This window comes from Solea senegalensis, linkage group LG17 (genome assembly GCF_019176455.1).
Source record: "Solea senegalensis isolate Sse05_10M linkage group LG17, IFAPA_SoseM_1, whole genome shotgun sequence".
NCBI classification, from domain to species: domain Eukaryota; kingdom Metazoa; phylum Chordata; class Actinopteri; order Pleuronectiformes; family Soleidae; genus Solea; species Solea senegalensis.
Window position 1 is genome coordinate 15,527,047 of NC_058037.1, and position 22,962 is coordinate 15,550,008.

General features: G+C 39.4%; 1 protein-coding gene across 1 annotated transcript in view; it reads right to left on the reverse strand.

Moving 5' to 3' along the window:
- The window catches only part of ryr3 (ryanodine receptor 3), a 128,279-nt gene that overhangs the window by 77,077 nt on the left and 28,240 nt on the right, over positions 1-22,962 (reverse strand). The window contains exons 3-18 of the mRNA XM_044049129.1: positions 22,327-22,431; positions 15,966-16,040; positions 14,627-14,705; positions 14,262-14,374; positions 12,611-12,710; positions 12,329-12,422; positions 10,931-11,005; positions 9,940-10,096; positions 7,851-8,015; positions 6,869-6,990; positions 6,602-6,782; positions 5,981-6,116; positions 2,317-2,412; positions 2,109-2,227; positions 824-957; positions 357-598 (exon numbers count right to left, since the gene is read on the reverse strand). Of these exons, the coding sequence (XP_043905064.1) occupies positions 357-598; positions 824-957; positions 2,109-2,227; positions 2,317-2,412; positions 5,981-6,116; positions 6,602-6,782; positions 6,869-6,990; positions 7,851-8,015; positions 9,940-10,096; positions 10,931-11,005; positions 12,329-12,422; positions 12,611-12,710; positions 14,262-14,374; positions 14,627-14,705; positions 15,966-16,040; positions 22,327-22,431 (1,993 nt within the window). The remainder of the gene's footprint in view (positions 1-356; positions 599-823; positions 958-2,108; positions 2,228-2,316; positions 2,413-5,980; positions 6,117-6,601; positions 6,783-6,868; positions 6,991-7,850; positions 8,016-9,939; positions 10,097-10,930; positions 11,006-12,328; positions 12,423-12,610; positions 12,711-14,261; positions 14,375-14,626; positions 14,706-15,965; positions 16,041-22,326; positions 22,432-22,962) is intronic.

Consider the following 22,962-nt stretch of genomic DNA (forward strand, 5'->3'; position numbering starts at 1 on the left):
ATAATATTTAAGCTACTTAACATTAATGTTAGCAAGTTAAATCAAGACAATTTCATATAACTTTTATACAAACTTCATTAATTTGCGTGTTACCAACTGAAGTACAGTAATTTCTGAAGTTCCTCATCATGTGTGTACTTTAGGGAAGGGCCTGTGTTGTTTTTGTTAAAAGGGCCTGTGTTGTTTTTGTTAAAAACAAACAAAAACAACACACTTTCTGGTACATGATAGTCACTATAGTTTCCTGACTTGCTCAGGAATGAGAGGGATGAGCGGTGCCCATTTGTCATAATCGGGGGTCTCATCAATAGTTGTCACTTATTCTTTCACACTAGACCTTTAAGCTCGTTACCCACCTGACCACAGGTGAAGTCCATCAAAGCTGTACGAGTACAGGTCGTCCCCGACACCGTTGCCTCCCCATCCCTCTCCTCCACCAGGGTACGGAGCATAGCCTTTAGTGTTGGCCCAGCCCACCCTCAGGTGTGTGGGCTCTCCTGTTACAAAGTGGTCCACCTGGTCGATCACCAGCTCGAAATACCACTTCTTATACTGCGCAGAACCTTCAGCCATGCCCAGGAAGATATTTGGTCTCATGCTGGAGATGAAAACAGAGGATGATGTGAATGTATGTTGTGGAGAATCTAAAGAGGTACCATATGGGGGTTTTTTTTTAGCTCCAAAATGAGCATCTACTGTACATTTACCCTCATTATCCCATTAAAAACGTCTTTCTGATGGGTTAAAACAACTAAAAGATGTGTTTTCCAAAGTTACATGTTCTAAATGAATGAATACGCAGCCTGTGTTTCTCATTCTTTACCTCTGAACATCGTTAACCAGTCGAGTCTGGAGCAGCAGGTCCCTCTTGGGAAGAAGGTTGTCACAGATCAGATTCTGATTGGCTCTCACTGCCACACCATTGCAGACGCAGAGGGAACACAACACATCCAGAATCTGAAAGAAGAAGAAGAAGAAAAGGACAAGATTAGCTTCTTCATTTTACACTTTATTTTCACAGTAAGAGCCTCTCATGCAGTTCCTCTGCTGCAGCGCTTGATAGAACTTAACTTAGAGTTAACTGTTCTCATGTCAACAGAGCCGGACACTCCCACCTGCCACTCATGATCAACAACTGTTGTTTACGAGGATGCCCTTTCATGCCTGCTATAATTTACAGAGTAAACACGACGGGTGTGTGTGACATTAACTGCTGCATTCAAAACACGTATCAAGAAACACAAGTCATTTAATATGGAGACTCAATCACAACCGTGGCAATATTTATTTATTTTTAGAGTTTTAAGAGATTACGCTCGTTAAACAATGTTTTTTTACGTACCAGACGTGTAAATTCTCTCTCTCAGGTTTTAATATGAGAGTGTGTTGGGTTTAGTTTTGTTGTCTCCCAGTGGAGAGAGAGAGAAAAGGGGATTTGGAGGCTCAGATAAAGTCTAATGTCTGCCAATGCAGGCTTTACAGTTAAAGTCTGTTTTGTCTGCCGGGACTGCAGTTGAATTTATAATAAAGACAAGACATGAATAAGAAGCAAACTTTTAATTAAAACAGTTTAAGAATGAAGACATTAACATACACAGGTCAGAGTTGTTGAGTTACTTTGAGTTGAGTAGTTTGGGGGTCATTATTGATCAGTATTTCCAAAATAACCTTTCACAATAATGTCAATTAGGTGTTAACACAAAATGACTAAATAACGCTAAATCTGGCCTGTTATGGGATGCTGTGATCAATCACAGGGCAGAGAAAGAGAAAGAGAATGTGCTCCTATTACGGAATCATTTAAAAAAGAGTTGGACAACAACGGCAATAAAACCCATTTTAACTCAATAGGGAATTTAAGAGATGGAAATATTACCAGGAGCTTCTGACAGAGAGCGGTGATCTCAAAACATCAGTGTTTTAATGTCCTGCCCATGAAACTTAACACTAAACTACTTTTCTAGCAGTCCTGCCTACAGCAAATTTAACAAATTAAAATCATCAGACGGGATCAAAGTATCATAGCTATACATGGAGTATTAAGTACTCGCGTCAGGAAGTTAATAACCATTTAAGTCTAAAGACATAAAGCTGTAATTTCTGCCCACCTTGTGGTTGCGTCCGTGCTTGTAGAGCAAAGAGATGATGGATTTAATGTGACCTCTCTGGATGATGTTCAGAGCCTCTGGGCTTTCAACCAAGATACAGTGGAGGACTTCCAGGATCCCTGAAAGGTCACAGCAAAACATTTGTTACCATCACAATCATTATCTGATGTGTGAGGCTATGAATGTGGGGTTTTTTTTTAAACGATACCTGATGAAGATTCCAGTCTCTCCAGTTTGCTGACCAACCAGTCCAAGTTACAGGAAAACTGGGTGCAGTTGTTCCTGTTCCCACGAATCAGTGAGGCTGATAAAAAGACACAGTTAAATGTGTAAAATTAGATTCAGGCAGCTGGATAAATGGCAGCTATAGTTAAATATTTTATCACAAATACTCCACCGGTTCCCTGTGAACAGAAATCTGCGCTCTGACAGTTTCAGTCTGCAGGTGGATATTAAAATTCATCGAATCTTGGGAATCACTTGACACATGCGATAATGAAGTCTTTCTGATAGACAATACATGCGTACATCTTTGAAGTCAGGAGGCTCTTTGCTCTTTAAAAGTGAAATTGTGCTTCACTTTCACTGAATCCGTATTTCTTAAGCGTCAAATTTTTTCCCCCATTAGAATTCAGGGACATTAGATGGATAATGCCCAAGGAACAACTTAACAGCACTTTGTGCCTAAGGAATACAGATGGCTGTCTAATCTCCTTTCATTCCTCCCTTTCTGGGGAGCTGAATATGAAGATATGAGAAGAGCCGCATTGCAAGATGAGTGCTGTGAATTATGTTCCAGGAGAGGAGAATCATGTCAGCCTGCAAATGATGTTCATTAGCACACATTAAATTCCAAAGGATGCTTATAAAAAAGCTGAATTGAATCAAATCATATAAAATTGAATCTTAGCCTCCTGCAGTGATGCACAGGTAAACTACAGGATGTTGTTATGTCACTCTTAGGTGTGTTTACAAGTTCTAAAGACCTGAGACCTAAATGCTAAATGCACTGCTGCCTGTTTAATGCAAATAGATTTTTAATCTCAAGGCCTCCCTGGTTTAGTAAAGGCTATAATAACAACAAATTATAACAATAATTATAATCTATCCATGGTTGCTATGCTTAATACCATACAGCTGTAAAACCATTCAAAATGTAAATAATTATGAATAGCAAAATCAAAGCATATATCAGTGTACACTGAATAAAGGAAATGGCTGAATTGGCAGTACTTATATATATACATATATATGTATATATATATTACTTAGTTCCAACTAAAGTAAGCAAGTTGACTTCATACAACTGGTTAACTTTATTTTCAAGGAACCTAATATGGGTGTGACCAGTGTGTCAACCATTTTTCTTTTTTCAGTGTATTAAAACAGCTGATGTAATCTGCTAGCAGCTTCACTGGTGTTGAAAAGGGATAATAATTTTTAATCTATGTTCTCATCAGTAAAGGTGCAAAAGACAACCTTTGTGTCCCTTGTGGTTTCTGTTTGGTGACTGTTGCAAAGATGCAGCAGTAAAACGCTGCAGATAAAGACATAGGTACTTTTCCTCGGGGCAGACGTTTGTTTTGTGTCTTAACAGCATGAAAAACACAATAGGTAGGTCGTAAGTTGTCTCTATGTGATCCCAGTTGCAAGGTTTATATCACATCAATATTCATGTGGTGTCTTTCTTTTTTTTTTACACCACATGATCATAAAGATAAGTTGAAGACAAAAAAGTTGTCTATTCCAGCTTTAAACAGTCTAGTTAGCCCTCTGGATAGTCCAGATGAATAGACTTGCAGTAAATAACTGTTGTACTCGTCAATAAAACAGATTCATTACAGGGCACAGAGGAGAGCAGGACGGACAAGAACGCAGCACAATTCATTACCCGACACTGGCTTACACCACACTGCCTCTGCATGCACGGCGGTGACCTCTTCATGGGGAAAGAGTGTATTTGTGGGCTTTGAGCGTACGTGTGTTCATGCGGGAGAACATGCTGGGGGAGATAATGATGAATAAAAGGGCAGTCAAGGTGAGCTGAGGAGGGAAAGCTGTTGATGGGAGCTCTCCAGCGACAGCATAATAAACTCCCTAAGAAAAAGTTTGTCCAGAGCAGAAGTTTTCAGGGTCGAAGCCTAAGTATTCATGACTCCACACAGCCTTGGGAGGAGGAGGCGATAATGCCACCACCTGTGATGGCTGGCATTTTGTGAATGACGCCAGCGTTTCCTCAAATAATCTGCTGCCTCTGCTTTGCAACGTGTACACATTTCACTCAAAGAGCGATGTAACCCAGAGAGAAGGCAGAGCAGAAAGTACAAGAATATAATAGGTGATGTATCTTTGTTCCCCTCTCCAAACTACTATACCACATCCTGTCAATTTACAGAAAATATCATCACAGTCTCCCCTTCTGTTCCTGAGTTACGGTGTTCCACGGAAAATAAATTGTGCAGTCACACTGATCTAGACCTTTGACTGTAAAGGCCTGTACATACTCCGCGAGAACAGAGAAATGTGTTCTTTATCTCGAGGTGGCAGGAACAAGAACAAACTTAATTCTGGCCAGGACATTTCATACTTCACGAGAAACTCAAGTGCAGAACTTCTGGGAAACTAGTCCTCATAGGGAATGTCAACATTTCCACACTAACTACGCTCAAGAACAAGCTGCAGGAAAATAATGATGTTCTTTTCTCGCAGCCCTGGGAGAGAGTACGAATTTGTCTGTTCTTGCGGATAATGTACAGCCCTTTAATCACCAAATGTAATCCATCGTGGAAAGTAATGTTTGTTCCAGATACGTTGTTTTCAGCAAAGTGTGAGGTCTCCATGTCAGTCACTAAAATCGTGTTAATCTTTGGGACCTCAGGCATTTTTATTAACAATCATTTAAGAAATCTAAGACACCAAAAATGTTTTTGAGATAGGCTATTGAGCTAAAATAAACTAAACTCAGTTAAGTTAAGCTAAACAAGAGCAGCTAAAATACAAGAAAAGAAATCTAAGAAATCTAAGACCCCCCCAGAATGTGTTTTTTGAGAAAGGCTTTAGAGTTAAAATAACCGAAGCTCAGCTCAGCTAAATTAGAGCAGCTAAAATACACAAAAACTAAACTTGAGTAAAATAAACTAAGCTAAAAAAAAATAAATTAAAAATAAGCTAAGATTAGCTAAACTAAAATGGAATGGAAAAGAAATCTTAGACACCAAAAACATGTTTTAGAGATAAACTATTGTGCTACAATAAACAAATCTCAGCTAAGATAAGATAAACAAGCGCAGTTACAATACAGTAAGAAGCTAAGCTTAGGTAAAAGAATTCTAAGACTGCCAAAAAAAATTGTTTTTGAGATAAGCTATTGAGATAAAAAAAATAAGCTAAGCTCAGCTCAATACACTAAGAAACTAAACTTGGGTAATATAAACTAAGCTAAAATAAGATAAGATTAGCTAAACGTATAATATCACACATAGTAATGAGCCAAGTCAAAGTGACCTTCACCTATATTATAGGCTATATTGTAATCTGCTCATTGTTGAGTCCAAGTGAACTTTAAATTCTTTACAAACTCCTGTGACGTGTTCATAAGAATGAAATGGGCATGTTGGTGTATGTCACATTAATGTAAAGACTGTCACTCGCTGTAAACTCCAGACAAAAGAGGAGAGGAGGGAAAGTACACAGGAGAGGAAAATCAGGTCTGATAAGATGAGGCAAGAACTGTGAAGTGTAAAGGAGAGAAGGAGGACTGAGAGAAGACGTCGGGGGAGGATTAATACTGCGTATCTGTCTGAGGTCGACAGCTGACAGCGCTGAGAGAAGATGAGGATATTTCATGTGATCCATCGCTCAGGCTCACTTACCTAAGAGCTCGTAGAGGAGGTTGAGAATGTCCTTCCACGCAGCTCCAGCCTCCTCCCCAGCCACCTCTCCAAAGTGGGCAGCACTGTTGTACAGGTTCATCCGATCGATGCATTTGGACAAGAGGGTCAGCATACCCTGAGAAAAACACATCACATGTGTTTAATAATGTGTTATGTATGTGAATTTATTTTGATATCTAACATTTAAGGAGCTCAATAAGCTCAACAGTTATATGGAAAACTGTGTCATCATTTAGATGAATGTTTCCTTAACTTTCAACATGAAGACCCACTTAAGAAAGACGACAAACTACTGCAACCCAGTTCACAGTATAAATCGTGAGAAGAGCAAATTGGTGCACGTTATAACATTACTGCTATTTCTGTAACACCTAATATTATTTTGAACAATTCAACCAGAGAATTTAAGATATAGACCTTTTAAGAAAAAGGCTTAAAATTCATTCCGTGACATGAAAGAAATTTCAGGGGATGACTGATCTACAGTAATGAAACTGAAGCACCTTCAGAGGGTTAAATAAGTATCTCTTGGTTTGTCAAGGATTTAAAATGTTCCCAACATGAGCTCCATGCCTGGACCTCATCATCCACTCTCATCACCTCCTCTTTGAAGAGATCTTGACGCTTGATGAGCGAACGGAGGAGACACTGTTTCTCCTCGTGCTCCAGCTCTGAGTCAGGCTGTTTGAAGTACTCGATCAGATCGTTCAGCGTCTGCAGCACCTCCTCCACGAACCCGCCGACCACGTTGGACTCGCCCTTTGCTGTCCTGTCCAGAGCCCTGAAGGGAAGAACAAAAAATAAAAGTTATTAATCCCAAACTCAAACAAGAATCAACACTGTGCAAGTTTTTTTTAAAAATTTTACTTGATGAAGTTGGCAAAGAGAAAGGTGGTATTGCGGATGATGCGTGCGGCGCGGAACTCTTCATGCTGACAGCGCTGCAGGATCAGCCCATCATCCATGTGGCCCTCAGAATGGAGGCAGGCCTTGACCAAGAAACAAAACACCTTTACTCCTCTATACACTACCACATACCTTTACAGAAGCTGTTTCAGTATGTAATGTATATATAAAGTGTAAAGACATTAAGTCGTATACAGCACAAACATCTCAGCGGAACCTGACTCACTACGATCAGACGGCATAATCAAGAAGATCGAGGAGGGCGAGAGGATTTAGCTGTCACCTCCGTCACATCAGGTGCTTTGGCGCACTGCCACGGCTGCGGGGACTGCCCGACACCAGCATAAGGTGGCGTTTGATGTCGTTGGAGATGTGCCCAGAGATGAGCAGAGCTCATGTGCTGACCTAATCCCTCATGCCTCACCCATAACTAACTGTCATCCTTCTCAAGGTCTATTATCACCTAGAAATCAGTGGCTGTGTCATGTGTGCAGGATGGGTGGTTCTCAAAATGGTGAATAATATATTTGAATGGCCATATAATCCACTGATTATATGTTTATCCAATTTAAAAAATACTGCAATTTACAAAATTTTGATACCTGTAAAAGCTTTAAAATGGCTCTTAAACACATTCAAATAACTTATTCAAAAACAAACAGCTTTCTGCATCAAAGTTAAATATTTCTAGTGAAGAATCTCTAATAAGAGATTTTACCAAATTGGATCCCCCTTGTGGAAGTTAAAAATAAATCACTGTGACTATATGTTGGTATGTTATAATGCATTTTTAAGTTTCTCACATTAAACTTTTGATTTTCCCAATTCACTTTCATCTCAAAAATGGAAATTCACCTAAGAACGAAGTGTGTGTGCTTCTTTTCAAACTGTGCTATTGCTACCAATAATATTTTGTGTGTATTTGAATTGCAGTACGAGTTACCCGTCTCTTTAGGGGTCCCAGGCGAGACGATTTGGCATCAGGCGCCAGGTAAGACAACCACAGTCCTGACTCCACGTGCATGACGAAGCAGACAGAGTCTCCATACTTGACCTCTGGCACGCCCATGCCGTCGATGTCCCTCTTTGGCCCCGAGTCACCCTTTTCCTATATGGAAATGTGAAAAATGAAGACATATTGTGAATAGATAATAATCAGAGAGAGAGAGAGGCAGTTTGAGGAAAGAGCATTCACTGGTCCACGGGGAATTTGCCGCTTGCCTCATTACCTCGGCTACATTTCTGGCTCAGCAGTAACGGAGTGATGCAGCTGATTGTGAGTATTGGAGAACATATTAACAACAATGTTCAACATGGCAACACACTGACCTTTGTAGGTGCAAACATTAAACTGCCACTGTGAAGGAAATAGTTTTTATCTACAAAAACACAATTATTTTTCATAGGAATCACCAGTAAATATTAGAAGAATAGTCAGGAGCACTAATCAGCATAATAGGAAAGTTTCATTAAAAGTGCTGCTTCAGATATAAAATGATTACAGATGGACTGAAGGACATACAGTTCACTGTATTCCCCACATTATAAACTGCGGGGATGACAATAATAATTAAAAGCCCCTGGCTGGCTCTTGCAGGAAACGTGATTACTGAGGGCAATTACACATGTTGTCAGGCATAGGATGGGGTAGCAAATTAAAGCTTGAGAAGTGGACAGCACCCAGGAGGATTTTATACTGTACCTACTGCAGATAAAAGGGTGTCAACAGGGGACACAATGGTGATCTGTGAAGGTGACTCATGCCATTGTGCTGTTTATGTGGCTGTTCCCATTTCAGGACACAGAGGTGGGAAGTAATGAAGCACAAATACCTCATGAGTAGATAAGATGACTTTTTTTTACTTTCCCCACCTGCTTTGGAACAAAGATATCTGTACTTTCTACTCCTTACAGGCTCTTAATGTTATGATGCATGTTTTTAATGTTTGGTCTCTGCACACCACCACCTCGCCAACACCAAAAGACTGATTTTAGCAGACAATGGATGACGCCATAGGAGTCGTAAGAAGACAGAGAGTGAGTCAACCGCAGAGAAAAGGTGTTAGCCCCAACAACACGGATGAACAACAGAACAAATTCAGAGAAGCAAGACAATCTCCACGGAGCAGTTTCTTAATAATGACTGAAAACCCCCAATAAATCTTATTTTGTGTGCCTAGAACTTTTATCATATTGCAGTTATCAAGAAAGAAGTTTTAGAGCCTGTACTTTCTTATTTTTACTTGAGTAAAAAAATGTTAGTGCTCAGTTTTTTTTATAAATCTAGGACAGATCTGTACAGGTGAGCGACACACATGAAGTCTAAAAGTAGAGGTATATAATTTTGGCTTAAAAACAAGACTTGGGATGAAGGGAGTTTGATGAAATGAACTTTAATGTGTCACCCTGATTTACAAGCATAACAATGAGTCCAAGCATCATTAAAATATCTATTTTTGGTTTGAATATCACATAAACCAAGTGCTAATTTCTGGCTGTGAGACGTTATTTTTGCAGGAACAGCTATTAAAACTCATAAACTGAAGTGCCCTCAGGGTGAGACACTGCTCAAGACTAAATGTTAGACAAGAAAAGGATGTGTAATTGAGGGAAAGAAATATGTATGTATCTAGAAAATCCCCACAACACATCACAGGGAAATGCGTAATCTTATGTGAAGTCATGGTAAATTTCCCTTGACGTCCTAATCAAAAAACAAACAAACCTGTAACCCAGCGAGTTGCCATTTGACCATTTGACAATACGAAAGTCTACTCAGCAGCTGCGAGGAGGTCGAATTACTGCGTCGAGCTGAGTGCTGATTGAAAGCTTTGCAGAATCATCTCAGGAGTCTTTGATGAAGTAGACGGGAGACGACATTTTAAACCCCACTAATGAGGTAAACCGATGCAGACCTTTTTATTTACATTGACACCCAGGCCAGCTTTCAGAAGGCGTAATGGCCACATCAGAGGAGATCTTTAAAAATAGAGCAGTAAAACTATTTTTGTAGAGGAACAGTCGGCACTGACCTTCGAGGGCCTGAAGCAGAAGGCAGTGGCCTTGGTGTCGGACTTTTCTCTGTCCTGCAGGACCAGTCCACGGTCCTCGGTCCGGGCCAGGTAATGGCCAGTGGATAGGTGACGTAGTCTGAAGGCCTGGCCCCAGCGAATGTGGCTGCCGCTCCAGCTAAACACAGAGAATGGAGTCTCAAATGTACAGTGTATGATCAAATAGGTACTTCAACACTAGAGACCTCCCGGGACTGAATTTATCAATAACAATTCTGACATCACACTTAGGTGAAGGGCCAAATATCGAAAATATTCAAATGTCTTGCATACTTGTGTATTTGTATATTTAAGTTTCAACTTAAAGTGATACATTCTGCCTTGACTGTTTACATTTAACTACATTTGAAATTCAAAAATGTTCAAGTATTAAGTAGATAAATAGATTTTGTAAGCTAGGTCAGAAATTCTGGTAACTATGGACCTTTTAAGTATCGTAACACAACCAAGCCTACTTCAAGAAGCTAGATAATTCAATTATTGGTTTTTACAATTAAAAGTAACATAAACTGTGATAGTTCAATCTGGAATGCTATTTTCAAATATTTTCAATGAGAAAAGCAAGAACATGCGCCTTATTAATAGAGACACATGTATTATTTCAAAGTGTACAGACTGACAGGGAATCCCAGTGAGAAATGGCAGACAATGTAACTGGTGGGACTGCGTGAGCTGCCATTTAATAAGACAAAATAAAGAAAAAAGAGTAAGGAGAGCAATTGTGACAGACGTAGATTGAAAGGGACAGCAAACAGAACCTCTCTTTGTGGATGACACTGCCGACTAATTGGTCGTGGCAGCTCAGAGCAGAGGGAGGTGAAGTTTGTACATAAGCTACACAACAGGAGCTGTGATTTATGAACACACAGAACCAACTGTTTTTGTTGTTTAGATATCTATGTGAGGAAAATTATTACCAGACATGTAGGCTGTACTTCGAGTCCAATCTCACCTGATCCTGAGAGGCTCCAGTCTCCACAGTGATCGGGCCTTAGACGCTCCCTTTCCCGCCTCATAGTTAACTATCCTGGAAGCACAGAGACAATCAATGGAGAAATGTTGTAATTTTAAAATATTTCAAGTCACACTGGGAGTAAAAACACTTGAAGGGTTTCTGCTAATGCCGCAACGAAATTCCAATAATGCTGATTTGGAAAGAGCTAAAGAATTTGGACAATAAATACTTTCACTGCAGTTTAAAGTCTTCTTCTCTCATTAATTGTTAATTATCAACAACAAATAGCTAGCCAACTATCTCACTGCTTGCTAGCTAGCTAACTAGCTATTGTGTAATATGCTGGATTTGGTCGCGTTTGCAAAACTCATTGTGTCTAGTAGAAAATAATACACTTACAAATATTGAGAGTTCCTTTTCTGTAAGACTTCAAATAGCCATGAAGCAAATAATTGTCCAAATAATTGAACTATGAGGCTAATTTGACATTCTGCTAGCTGGCAAAAAGATTTGCTAGCTAACTAGCTGGTGGAAAGACGACTAACTAGCTAGATAGCTAAACAGACAGGTAGTCATTAAAACCCCCAGAAACTTTTTTGAATAATAAAAAATAATAATTTAACTAAAAGTCTTAAGTAAACATTTATGGCAGAGGTCTCAAACTTGTGCCTCCCTCCGACGACCCAACCTAATATCAAATTACAATGAGTCCCAACCCATTAATCTAGCAACAGATGGAGGGGTATTAACCACACTTTTAGATGTATATAACAAAAAGTAATATATAAATATATATGAGCATGTTTCACTTTTTTCTCATAGTTGCCCATACTATGTTCTAATTGTATTATTGATTTGCCTTTTATTGTGAACTGGGTACCATTCCATATCATAATAAACACTTTTATTTTGAAATTCTGTGAATTATCATTAATATAGTTATATATATATATAGCCTCGTTGTAATGGAATATTGTAATATGATTTAAACTTTTTTTCACATGAGGAGCCCCCTCATGACCAGACTGGACACTCATTGGCTACCAGGTTGTTTGAATTTGAGACCCCTGATCCTGGAATTAAAACAAAGATGAATAACAGCAATAATGCTCTTTTTCCATACTGTTATATACGTTTACACACAGGAGCCTTATATCATTGCCAGTTTTATGGTTCCTGTTTTAAGAAATACCTTCATCAGCACTTGAACAGCACATTGGCCTCTGCTAACTGATGCAGAAATGAACCATTTTTCTCTCATTTATCATCCCATAAACTGCTTGCACCATTGTTAGTTAAAAAAAACAACTAAAAAAACCAACAACTTTAAGTCCCGACTGTCATCACAGGACAACGTAGCAAAATTTAGTTTGAATTACTGTGTCGTCCACAAACCTTTGCTCCTTCTCACTCTTATCTGCTCCGGGGATGGTCAAGCTCTCATCGTGTCCATGACAAAGACGCATCACATGTCCACCAGTTAGATAACCTGACAGGAGAAAAACAAAAACACATGAAACATGCAACTTTGGACATGTACTGTATGTATGGGTTGTTGATCATTGGTTGTTTTTCTCTATAAATATCATAACATGAGGTATAAGGTTTTTTTTTTCCTGTCCAGAAATAACCAACCAACCAACTTTTGAAAGTAGATAAAGACAGTAATGAACTTGCCAACAGCCATGTTGCTTGAAGAACAGGTAGGCTGGACGTTCCATAGTGTTTGCATAAAGGACGCATCCACCTGGATGTTGCCATTGGAGATCGAGAGGTGCTGCAGGAAAGAAGTGGGTTAAAAGTGGACTAAAGACTCAGTGGTGGAGAGAAAGAGAGAAGGATATTCAGCAACTCTGCACAGGGGAGACACAGTGGACTTAAAAACTACTGCAGCATCAGTGTTTCTCTTTATAGGAATGTCCAGATAATTAGGAAAATGAATTCCAGGAAACGCTTGGAGCAGCTCCCATTTCCCTCCAGACAGGAATGAAAGATGAGTCCAAGTTTGAAAACAAATCTGAACATACAGCAATAAAAACATAATGAATAAATTGCGGAAATATCAATTTCGATTAAAAAAGAATTAGTGTTCAGCCCTAAATGTGTCCTGAAAACATCACAAACTCTGATTGTTAGCAGTACAGGGACAATGATTTGCCTTAATTTCCAGTGTGTCCCATTCATAAAAGCAGAGACTCTGTCAGGGCAAACCAGGTGAAAATTCCCCAAAGGAGGGGATGAAAGTCTGGCTCTTTGCCAGTTTCTCTTTAATTGCACCTTCTGCTCCCAGAGGAACTGAAGTAGCCACTAGAAGCCAACACTCTGCTTTTTCCTATGCCTTGCATGTCTACATCTCTCCCTCCCATTCTCCATGTCTCTCTTTCTGCCGCTCCATCTCACTCTTGAAACCCATCTTGTCTCTCTTTCTCTCTGCCAAGTAAGTTAATTGCGGTCGGACGTAGCGCTTTGCATAAAGAAGACTGCATTAACTCTCATCTCATCAGTCAGACGGAGTCAGAGGAGGAATTCACAGGTAAAATTTCCATTACAGATAGCCGTGTAAAGTTTCCCTTTGAATAATTCAAGTTGGCTGCAGTGAGATAAGTGTCAGAGCAATGCAACAGTTATGAAACTTTCCCAATTAGGCGCCTGTGCAGACAGACAGTGAACCAAACCTGATCATTTTTGTAATTTAGGGAGAAAAATCTCCCATAAACTACAGCAAAATTCCCTCTTTCAAGTCTAACGGCAGCCTCAAAAACAGATGAGGAGAAACAGAGGAGAAACAAGAGACGGCACTGATTTACCTGGAAGTGAAAAATAAAATAGATGTCTGTTGATTCAGTTAAAATCCCTGGATGTGCAAGTAATCCATCATCTTTAAAAACATCATCTTCTTCCCGATCTGTAAAAGCGGGTTTTATAAAAGATGGTTCTCTGCGGACAAAGCTGCCTACATCTCTCTGTAAAGGAGTTACTATAGCAGTACTTTGGTGATTTGATAATAAATGTATAATCATCTTAAGAGTTTTTAGGCAAGCTGATAAATGTCACCTTTATTATAAATCCTTAATGTGAAGCGTTTCCTGTGTGTTTTCCTATTTATGTAATTACAAACTATAATTGTAAACCATTTTGATTTATTTAGCTTTCTGATTAACAGTCAGTGTGAGATAATTTCGACGTTTTTAGCAAACTGCAGAAGTAAAAGAAATAGCCGCATATAAAAATAATACCAATGTGAATCTCAACCTTGAAATGTTCTCCTTAGTTAAAGGTTATAAGTCAGGATATTATTGTAATTTGGAAGCAATTGGACTTGACCTACCAGGTATCTCTCTGTTGACACGCTGACAAGAATCAGGTCGTCTCCGATGCGGACTTTCTCTCCCTCAGACCTCTGCTTGGACGCAGGGTGGATTGTCCACCAACAGGCTTCTCCTATTTACACAAAAACACAAAAAATATCACATATTAATGGGTGAAAAAACTGAATATCCATCATTTGAGAGAGACTGTTTAAACTGAATTATTTCTGTAGGTCTAAAATCTAAAATCAAACACAGGAATCAGACATGCCATTGCGGCATGTCTCCGAGGGGTAGTTTAGCTGACTGGTAATGGCTTTCCAGGAAGTCTAATTAAAAACAGCCAGGTGAAGTCTGTAAAAGTGCCTTGTGTACTATGCTGTACCTATTGAATCTTCTTGCAGTCCAACATCAAATGACAGCTTATCTGTCATAGACCTTGACGTCTTCAAACAGGTCAAGTACTGTTGAGACAAAAACAGTGTTACTTATTATACATTCTCAATAAAATCCTTGGATTCTTCTTACATTTTATACAGTATACAGTATTTTAAAGAAATGTATTATAACTACACAGGGTTAGGCAACATTTTCTGTAATGTAAATGATGCAGGGGAAGTAACACAAATAAAAGTTTTAAAGAAATAATAATCATTAAACCCATCTTTATATGCAACATGCATACCATTTGCAATTTAAAAGTAAAAATGCTGTAAAAAATGCTTGTACATTTCCTTTTTCTCTGACTATTTCAAAATAAAAGTCTGTTGTGTTTTATGAGTTAAACGCTATTCATTCAAGGTGCAAAACTGAGACTGATCTGAATTTGCATTAATTTTGTATTGCGCTCCACAGATCATTGTCTCTTCGCAGAATTTAGTGCACATTTTGCAAATCTGTTTGAGGATGGCACTGGTTTTTGTAAATAACACAACTGTAATTAATGCAATTTATAGTCAAGTCAATAGTCAAGCACCAGCTACTCTGAGGTGGTTGCCCCCCAAATTCAGCCCATTCAGGGTCCCATAAAGACTTGGTCCAGCACTGTCTCTTCATATATTTCACAAAATCAGACTTTGGACCAACTTTGAGAAGAAATAATGATGCAGACTAAAAACACAACACTCCGAGGCAAATTTCGGAAGTTTCTAAGACGCTTATCTTAGAAACATGGAATGCTCACAGAGTTAGCTGCTAGCTGAATGCTACTACAAATCCTAAAAAACACAAAAATGTCTTTATCAGAGGAGGAGAAAAACAAGGGAATGCAGCAGAGGCAAGTTCAAATACAAACACATGAACACAGAGAGGAGGTTAATGATAGATAAGCTAGTGTGGACACTTTATTCCTGGACAGGAAAGCAAAACAGGAAATGTTAACTCAGCTAATATTAGCTAACACTTGCTCTCTCCCTCTCTTTGTTGGTGGAAAGAGAAAAGTCCCTTATTATCGCCTTGTCGTCTCTCCTCATCATGTGATAATTCTCTGTCTAAAGCAGAAATACTTCCACATTCAATCTCTGCTTGTTGCTAATGCGCTAAAATTAACCAATTAGGTCAAATGTTTGTTAAAATACAACAGATGGTGGGCCAGTTATGTAGGTGTGTGTGTGTGTGTGTGTGTGTGTGGAAAATTTGGCAACCCCACTCGCATATTTCACATTTAATTGATTCAAAATAATTATGTGTGCATTTGCTTCATGATTTAGTCTGTTGATACTCACCATATTACTGAATGAGTGGCGAAGGAGGATGGCGTGACCGTAGAGCAGGGTCCGGTGTCCACCTCCCTGACCCGCCTGCAAAGAAATAAAGAAGTACAGAATATCATCATCTCATTATCCTGAACCTCTGAACCCGCTCAGGTAAACTGCATGGATCATGAAACGTTGGACCGTCATCGCAAGTGCAAGAAGACAATGTATGACACACACAGTCAAACATACCACACTCATAGAAGTTGCTCATTCTTGTGACAAACAAGAATCACGGTAAGATATGGTGGCAAAATGCTTGATGAGGAAATGTGTGAAAGTCACCAAGAGCAACCAAGAACGAAGAGGTCGGTGAAGTAAAAAAAGAAAATTCTACTCACCTTTTTAATCAACCTCTAGCAGCAGAAGAAAAAAGAAACAATACCATTACCAGAGATGTCTAATATATTATCTGTGTGTTAGTTTGGTTTTTACCCAGTTTAAAGGTCCACTGTACAACATTTAGAACAGATTATGGGCAGAAACTTAATATACTACCCATGAGTATACCTACTTTAAAACAGAAATTGTTTGTTTTTTTCGTAGCCTAAGAAAGCAAAATTTATACTTTTGGCAAGGGTGTTCCTTTACAGAGGTCGCCATTTTCTACAGCAGCCAAAAATGTTGAAGCCAAACCTTACAAAACAAAAGAGGAAGAACAGCTTGGCAAAAACAAATCCAATGCATAAACCAGAAAAGAAAAAGACAGTTAGGCGTCTTTAGATTCTTTCTTATTCACAAAGGCCACTGTAGTTTGCTGCAATTGTTGCAATCAGCAGTTTCACCACTAGATGTCATTAATTATCACACACTAGACCTTTAAAAACTGGATGTACAGTAAATCTTAATAGCATTGCAGCCTGTTAACAATTGTTGGTAATACAAGGACTGTAAACAGTGACTTTCGGGACATTTTGAGTGTCCATCTTGTCAGATGTACCAGTGTTGTCCATTGCTGTGTTTATCCAACAAACCTATCCTCTCTCTGTCAAATGTGTCAGTGTTGTTTGGTTTGTTTGTTTGTTTGTATGCTACATAAACTATCCTTGTCCCCTTAATACGACCCTCAGCTAATTTTCTCTTGGCCATGAAGTCGCTCCCAGATGGCGTGTATTAGAGATAAAAAAGGAAACTGATGGTTCAATCAAAAGAAAAATGGGAAGAGTATCCAGCAACAGCTGGCAATGAGGGAGGGGGGGGGAGTGAGAGAGAGAGAGCCAGCCTATATTTCAGGCCCGCTGTCATGTCATGCTGACACATCACTGCCAGGAACTGTGACCTTTGGTTTGTCGCTTCCCCCTGTGGCAAGTGCTGTATCCTTAAGAGCTTTGGACTGCTGGAGAGAGAGGATTGTCTTGTGGTGTGTGTGTGTGTGTGAGTCTGTTTTTGTCAAAAAGATATAAAATAATAAATCATGTTACATGGTTTTACACTCCATGCCAACAGTCCAGAATATTCTCTGTTTGATACAAGTGTACCACCAAAGTTAAATATTAACTTATAAAGGTTGTCATACACCAGCAAATACACTTTGTGTATATGAAAGTAATAGTGATTATAAACTTGGTTCGCTGCTAAATCTTTTGTTTCCAAAGAAACCAAAAACACAATTACCTGTGTTGGCTGAATTAATTAAATGTATTGATAAGCTACAGTTACTTTTTTCAAATTCAAGTTACTTTACCACTATCCTGAATTACAATTACAGTATGCGCCATCACAAAAGAGTGTTGTTAACTGGCAATATGATGCAATATTGGACCAATTATATGAAGACAAAAGACAAATAATACCATGGTGTCTACTTTAATAGATTGCAGCACACTCTGCATCTGGACAAGTGATTGTCCTTGGATCCTGGACAAGTCAGTGTTTGTCATTTTCTTTGGTGAGATATTGGAATTTTAATTTCCCAGGAATCACATAATTTGCACTCTCTTGCTAAACTTTCAAGGGCCTTTTTTTTTGTCAAATTCACCAACTTTCGAGAATGGACTTTCAAGATGTTCATTCATTATTTGACAGCTACTACTTGATTATGTTATTACTTGAGATAACTTGAAAACTAGATGATACTGTGCAATTACTGTGCATGTTTACAAATGTTTTTTTAAATGTATGTGTTGCCAGGGTTGAGGTATAACTGTGATTTATGATACAAATTGCGGCACTGGGGGTGTTAATTGGTTTTAAAATGGCCACCGTGACCCATGCTTCCACTATCACTTCTGATATATTTGTATAAACAAAAAGCAGTTGAAATAATCACCACTGGCCATAAACGTCAAAGGAAGCACAGGCCAGTTGGCTCCACTTAATGATGATGACATTCATTTTCTCTTAATAGCTATAGCAACATTGTCCAGGCCCAGGTAAAAAAAAAAACAATAAAAAAACCCACTAACTCCAAACCACATGAATGATTTCGGTGTCTGTTCTCCAGTCACTTAAATGAACCGATCTCCTCATCACTGACTTGGCTTCGAGAGAATTTGCAGCGTCTGCTGCGTCTTTGCCAGAGCCATTACATCAAACCATGACTAAGTAAGTTACCTAAATGTTCACTTCATATCAATCACTTATCTTACACTGAAGAGTACAAGCAATGGAGCATGGCACACTAATCAGTTCCTCAAAGCCATTAGGAAGACATTTTTGTACCGTACTCATTTGCTAAGTACAATCTGATATATTGATTCCGACGTACATATTCAAAGCCTCGTCCTTCACATCATCGGTATAATGAGACGGAGCACCATTTGCGTTACATTTACTTCATAACAGTCGATGAAGATGCATGACTATGTAAACAGCGATGATGTGTATGAAGATGAATGCTTAAATACCAACCATAAAGTAAAAACTTAAAGAGGTGTTGTGTGCGATGTGTCAGGCACAGATGGATAAATTCTTCAAACGGCTTTGCTCAACACTCGTGCACGTGATCTGAAATCCGAGGGGATTTCAGGACATTTCCTCGTGTCACTAGAATCTTAAGAATAAACTGTTGTTAGAGACCAAACCCAGAGAAAACAGAGCAACACACCCAATAAGAAGATTTCACTGAACATGAAGCAAAAAAACAATGTAAAATGCTTTAAGGCAAACGTGAGGCAGACTCTCTGGAAAGTGCTCGCACACAAAGTCGTCTTCTGAGAGGTCAGGCAAAACATTTCACTCATGTGCAAAAGGTGAGGGCACGGATGGAAGTCTATTTCAAGTTTGTCATAACTTATGGTTCAAAGACGTCTGTGACAAGCTAATCGACTGTCTCCGCCGCTGCCCAGAGCAGCTGAGGGGAAGAAATATGCTGACTTTTACTAATCTGAAGGAGGAAATAATATCTCTTTTATATAAATTTGCATAATATTTTTCGAGGTGGAAAAAATTGGAACTGTACTGCAATTAGCAATCAACCAAGTGTTTGTACAACGCTGTAAAAGCAACTTTTATGACAATCGAGAAATAGGCGTCACTTTGAGTGAAAGTGCCCGGAAGTTAAACCCTCTCTTTGGGCATCTGTCATGCACAACTGACAACATGATGGATGAGTGAACTCATGGACCTACCCATTTTTCATGGTCAGCAGTCTAGCAACACACAAATACAAATGGAAAGAAGGTGTTATTGGGGGTGTGGGGAGAGGTGGCAGTCAATTACACAAATCTGATACTAACAATGTGGGGGAAATGGGCCTTAACTGCACAGAGGAAGTGGACGGTGATTTATTAGCCTCGCTACCAGCGAGTTTGTATTCCAGCCAACATCATGTTGTCGTGCCAAACGAGGCCAGCCAACAGTGTTGCACAAAACAAAATCTGCTAACCAGGCTAATAACAATGCAGGCCTGACTCCCCGGCAGTGGACACAAAATAAGACACTTTCCGAACCTTCTGTGCCAGACAATAATGTGGTGTGTTAATGTACAGCTGTAGGCGGGGCAAACCCAGCACCAGCTCACACTCACTGAGTTATGCTGCATCCGTGTGTTTGTCTTACAAGCAGCATTGTAATCCTGTGTGCATGGGCTGCTCCAGTAGCTACGCCTGTACTGCACAGTGATTCATGCTCCTATAGCTTTGTCAGCGCTGCTCCAAGAATACTAAGAGCCTCTTCTATGTATTTACAACCAGTGATGCTGAAGAGGCCCCATTGTGTTGAATTAAGGTGGCATCCATCAAAGGAAATGTATTGGAATTAGAAAAAAAAAAAAAATGTTGCATTTTTGTTCATTTATACTAGCTATAAAGCCATGTGCTTAAATATATGCAACAACTGACATAACAGAAACACTTCAAATTAAGCACTTTAGATGCACACTAGAAATTAGTGTTATTCCAAAATGTTTGATTTTAAGGAAAAAATGTATACTTTAACTTTCCCTTTGCTTTCTTTTTGTTAATTAATGAGTGTGTCCACATTTGGCTTCCAGAAAGTTCCACGTGAAGTTACTTTCCTAAATGTTCTCAGCTTATCTTCACCTGTGTGTCTAAATCAGGTCAAAATGCTCATCACACTTCACTGATTAGTGTGGTCATGTGGGCATTTTACAGCTGATTTAGTTTCCTGGAACCTCTGGTGCTAACAGACACTTTGTCAAAACATGGATATTATCAATAATTTAACATTTATCAAGCAGGTTCTGGATAGGACGATGTCTAGGTCCAGTTTGTGACCTGTCAGTGGCCTTAATCTGGTCTTAATCCTGCCCCACACTAGAGGATGATTGGCCAGAATTTGGTCCCAATCTAGCCCTTCTGACAATCATGGGTGCCTTCTGATTTTAGGCTGATTCGAAGAGATTATCTGGCCAAATTATCCTGTAGTGTGAGGGGTTAACGGATGCATCAGAGTCTTACCTATTTGTGATTTGTGGCGTGAGCAGAACCCTGCCATAACCAATGAGAGTGAGTTGACCGGGAAACGGATGTTGCGTACTCTTGTTTAGAAATAAGTTGACTTCATCCACAGTTTCTCCCAAAACACTCACTCACTGAAATCGTTTGATTGTGTCTTTGGTTACAAATGGGTTACAAAGTTTGTTGTGTCTGTGGTCGCCTAAGTTTTTAAAGTCAGATTTGAAAATCCTCTAATGTGGGTCAAACTTCACACGGTGGTGCCCACCATGCCTGTTTGTTTGCAAATGGAATTCAGGTGGTTGCAATATGCAACTCCACCTCTAGATGCCACTTAATCCTACACACTAGTCCTTTACATAAATGAATGAACATTGACTACGTGTATCCAAAGGGAACAGCGATGACAATACGCACAAATTTATTCTACAAATGTCGTACATAATGATAATTAAGCACTGTTTTCTCTTTGTTTTTCCCAAACAATGTGTGGATCTCTCTCCGTTTGAGGTATTAGGCGAGGTGATGACGTATGACTGTTAGAGCAGAGCAGCACGAGTGATTATGGGCATCTGATGGAAGTTCACATGGAGCACGTGGCGTCTTCATCTCTCATCGACCCTCCCGAGGCACGACAGGAAGAAAAATCCACCTGATCAAAGATTATACTCTATACTTACCCGCTCTAATAAAAATGCCAAGTGAGCTGGAGTGGAACTGGAGGAGGCTCACGCTGTTAATGTGAAGAGAGTGCGGGGCGAGGAGAGAGAGAGAGGCTGGACATGTGGCAGAGCACGCACAAAACCAACAGTGACCTCTCATTAGCAACAGAAAGCAGGAACTTGTTACAGAGGATAAAATGAGACAGTTCCTGCTTAGAAGTCACTAACTGTTAGTGGTGGAGTTGCTCTCAGAATCACCAGTTGTGGGCTTGTCTTTGAAGCTAAGCTTTGGATCATACATACATATTGATTTTAATCACCTGTTCTTGCTTAAATCTTGCCTCAAACTGATTTTGGCAAAGGTTGCCTCTTTCAGATGAGGTCATTACACTGTTTAAATTCCAAACTGAATTTGAAAAATCATCAATTTTTTGCAGTGTTTAACCTTAACATCGAGAAACAAATAAATGAAAAGTATTATCCAACATGATAATCAATGTCAGATATTTCTAATGTCAGATTTTATTTTTTTTATTTTTTTATTTTATATACTGGCCTCAAATATATCCATGAAATATCAAGTTGTCAGTACTCAAACCAAGAACTTCTGGAAGTCTGTAATTCCAGCACTGTTACTGCCAGTGAGGGATGTTTTTTCAAGTTCATTCAGCAAATATCAGAAATATCCCTTCACTTTATTTTTAGAAAACAACCAATTTAGAGAATAAAGCATAGGTGTGTGTGTGTGAGTGTGTGTGAGACGGAAGGGAAGCGGGGTTCAGGGGTCATCAATATATTACTGTAGGTACTCACCCCTTCGTTGCTCTGCCCGGTGTTTGCCAGCATCTCCTGCAGGGCTCGCACCGACAGGGACTGCTCCAACACAAAGTTACAAATACACAGGTCTGGAGGAACATTCTGCAGGACGGAGGGAGGGAAAGAGGGAGCAGGGGGTGGGGAAACAAGACGAAGAGAAACAGTTAGAAATTGAATTGGCTGTGCAACAACATTTTGAGCTTGAGGCCCCTGCTCTAATCATAAATAAAATCAGAAGAAGAAGAGTTGTTATTACAGTATGGTCCGTATTTATAGAGAGCTTTTCTAGTCTTGATGAGCTGCTTTACACGTCAGTTTTCATCCATTCATACGCTTCAACATGGGGTTAAGTGTCTCGCTCAAGGACGCAGAGCCAGGAATTGAACCCACAACCATTCAGGTAAAAGACAACTCACCCTACCACTGAGCCACCACTCACTTTTTTTTATCAAGAAAATTGCTTTTGATACTTAAGTACGGTAAATGTCATATACCAAAGTCATTTTTCTGGTAAGATACTTGTACTTTTACTCAAGTATCCCCTTTAGTACTTTACACACAAAGGAAACATACATGTACTGACTATATTAGCAGTTTATCCTCCATGAAAACCCCTAACTCCACACAACAAAC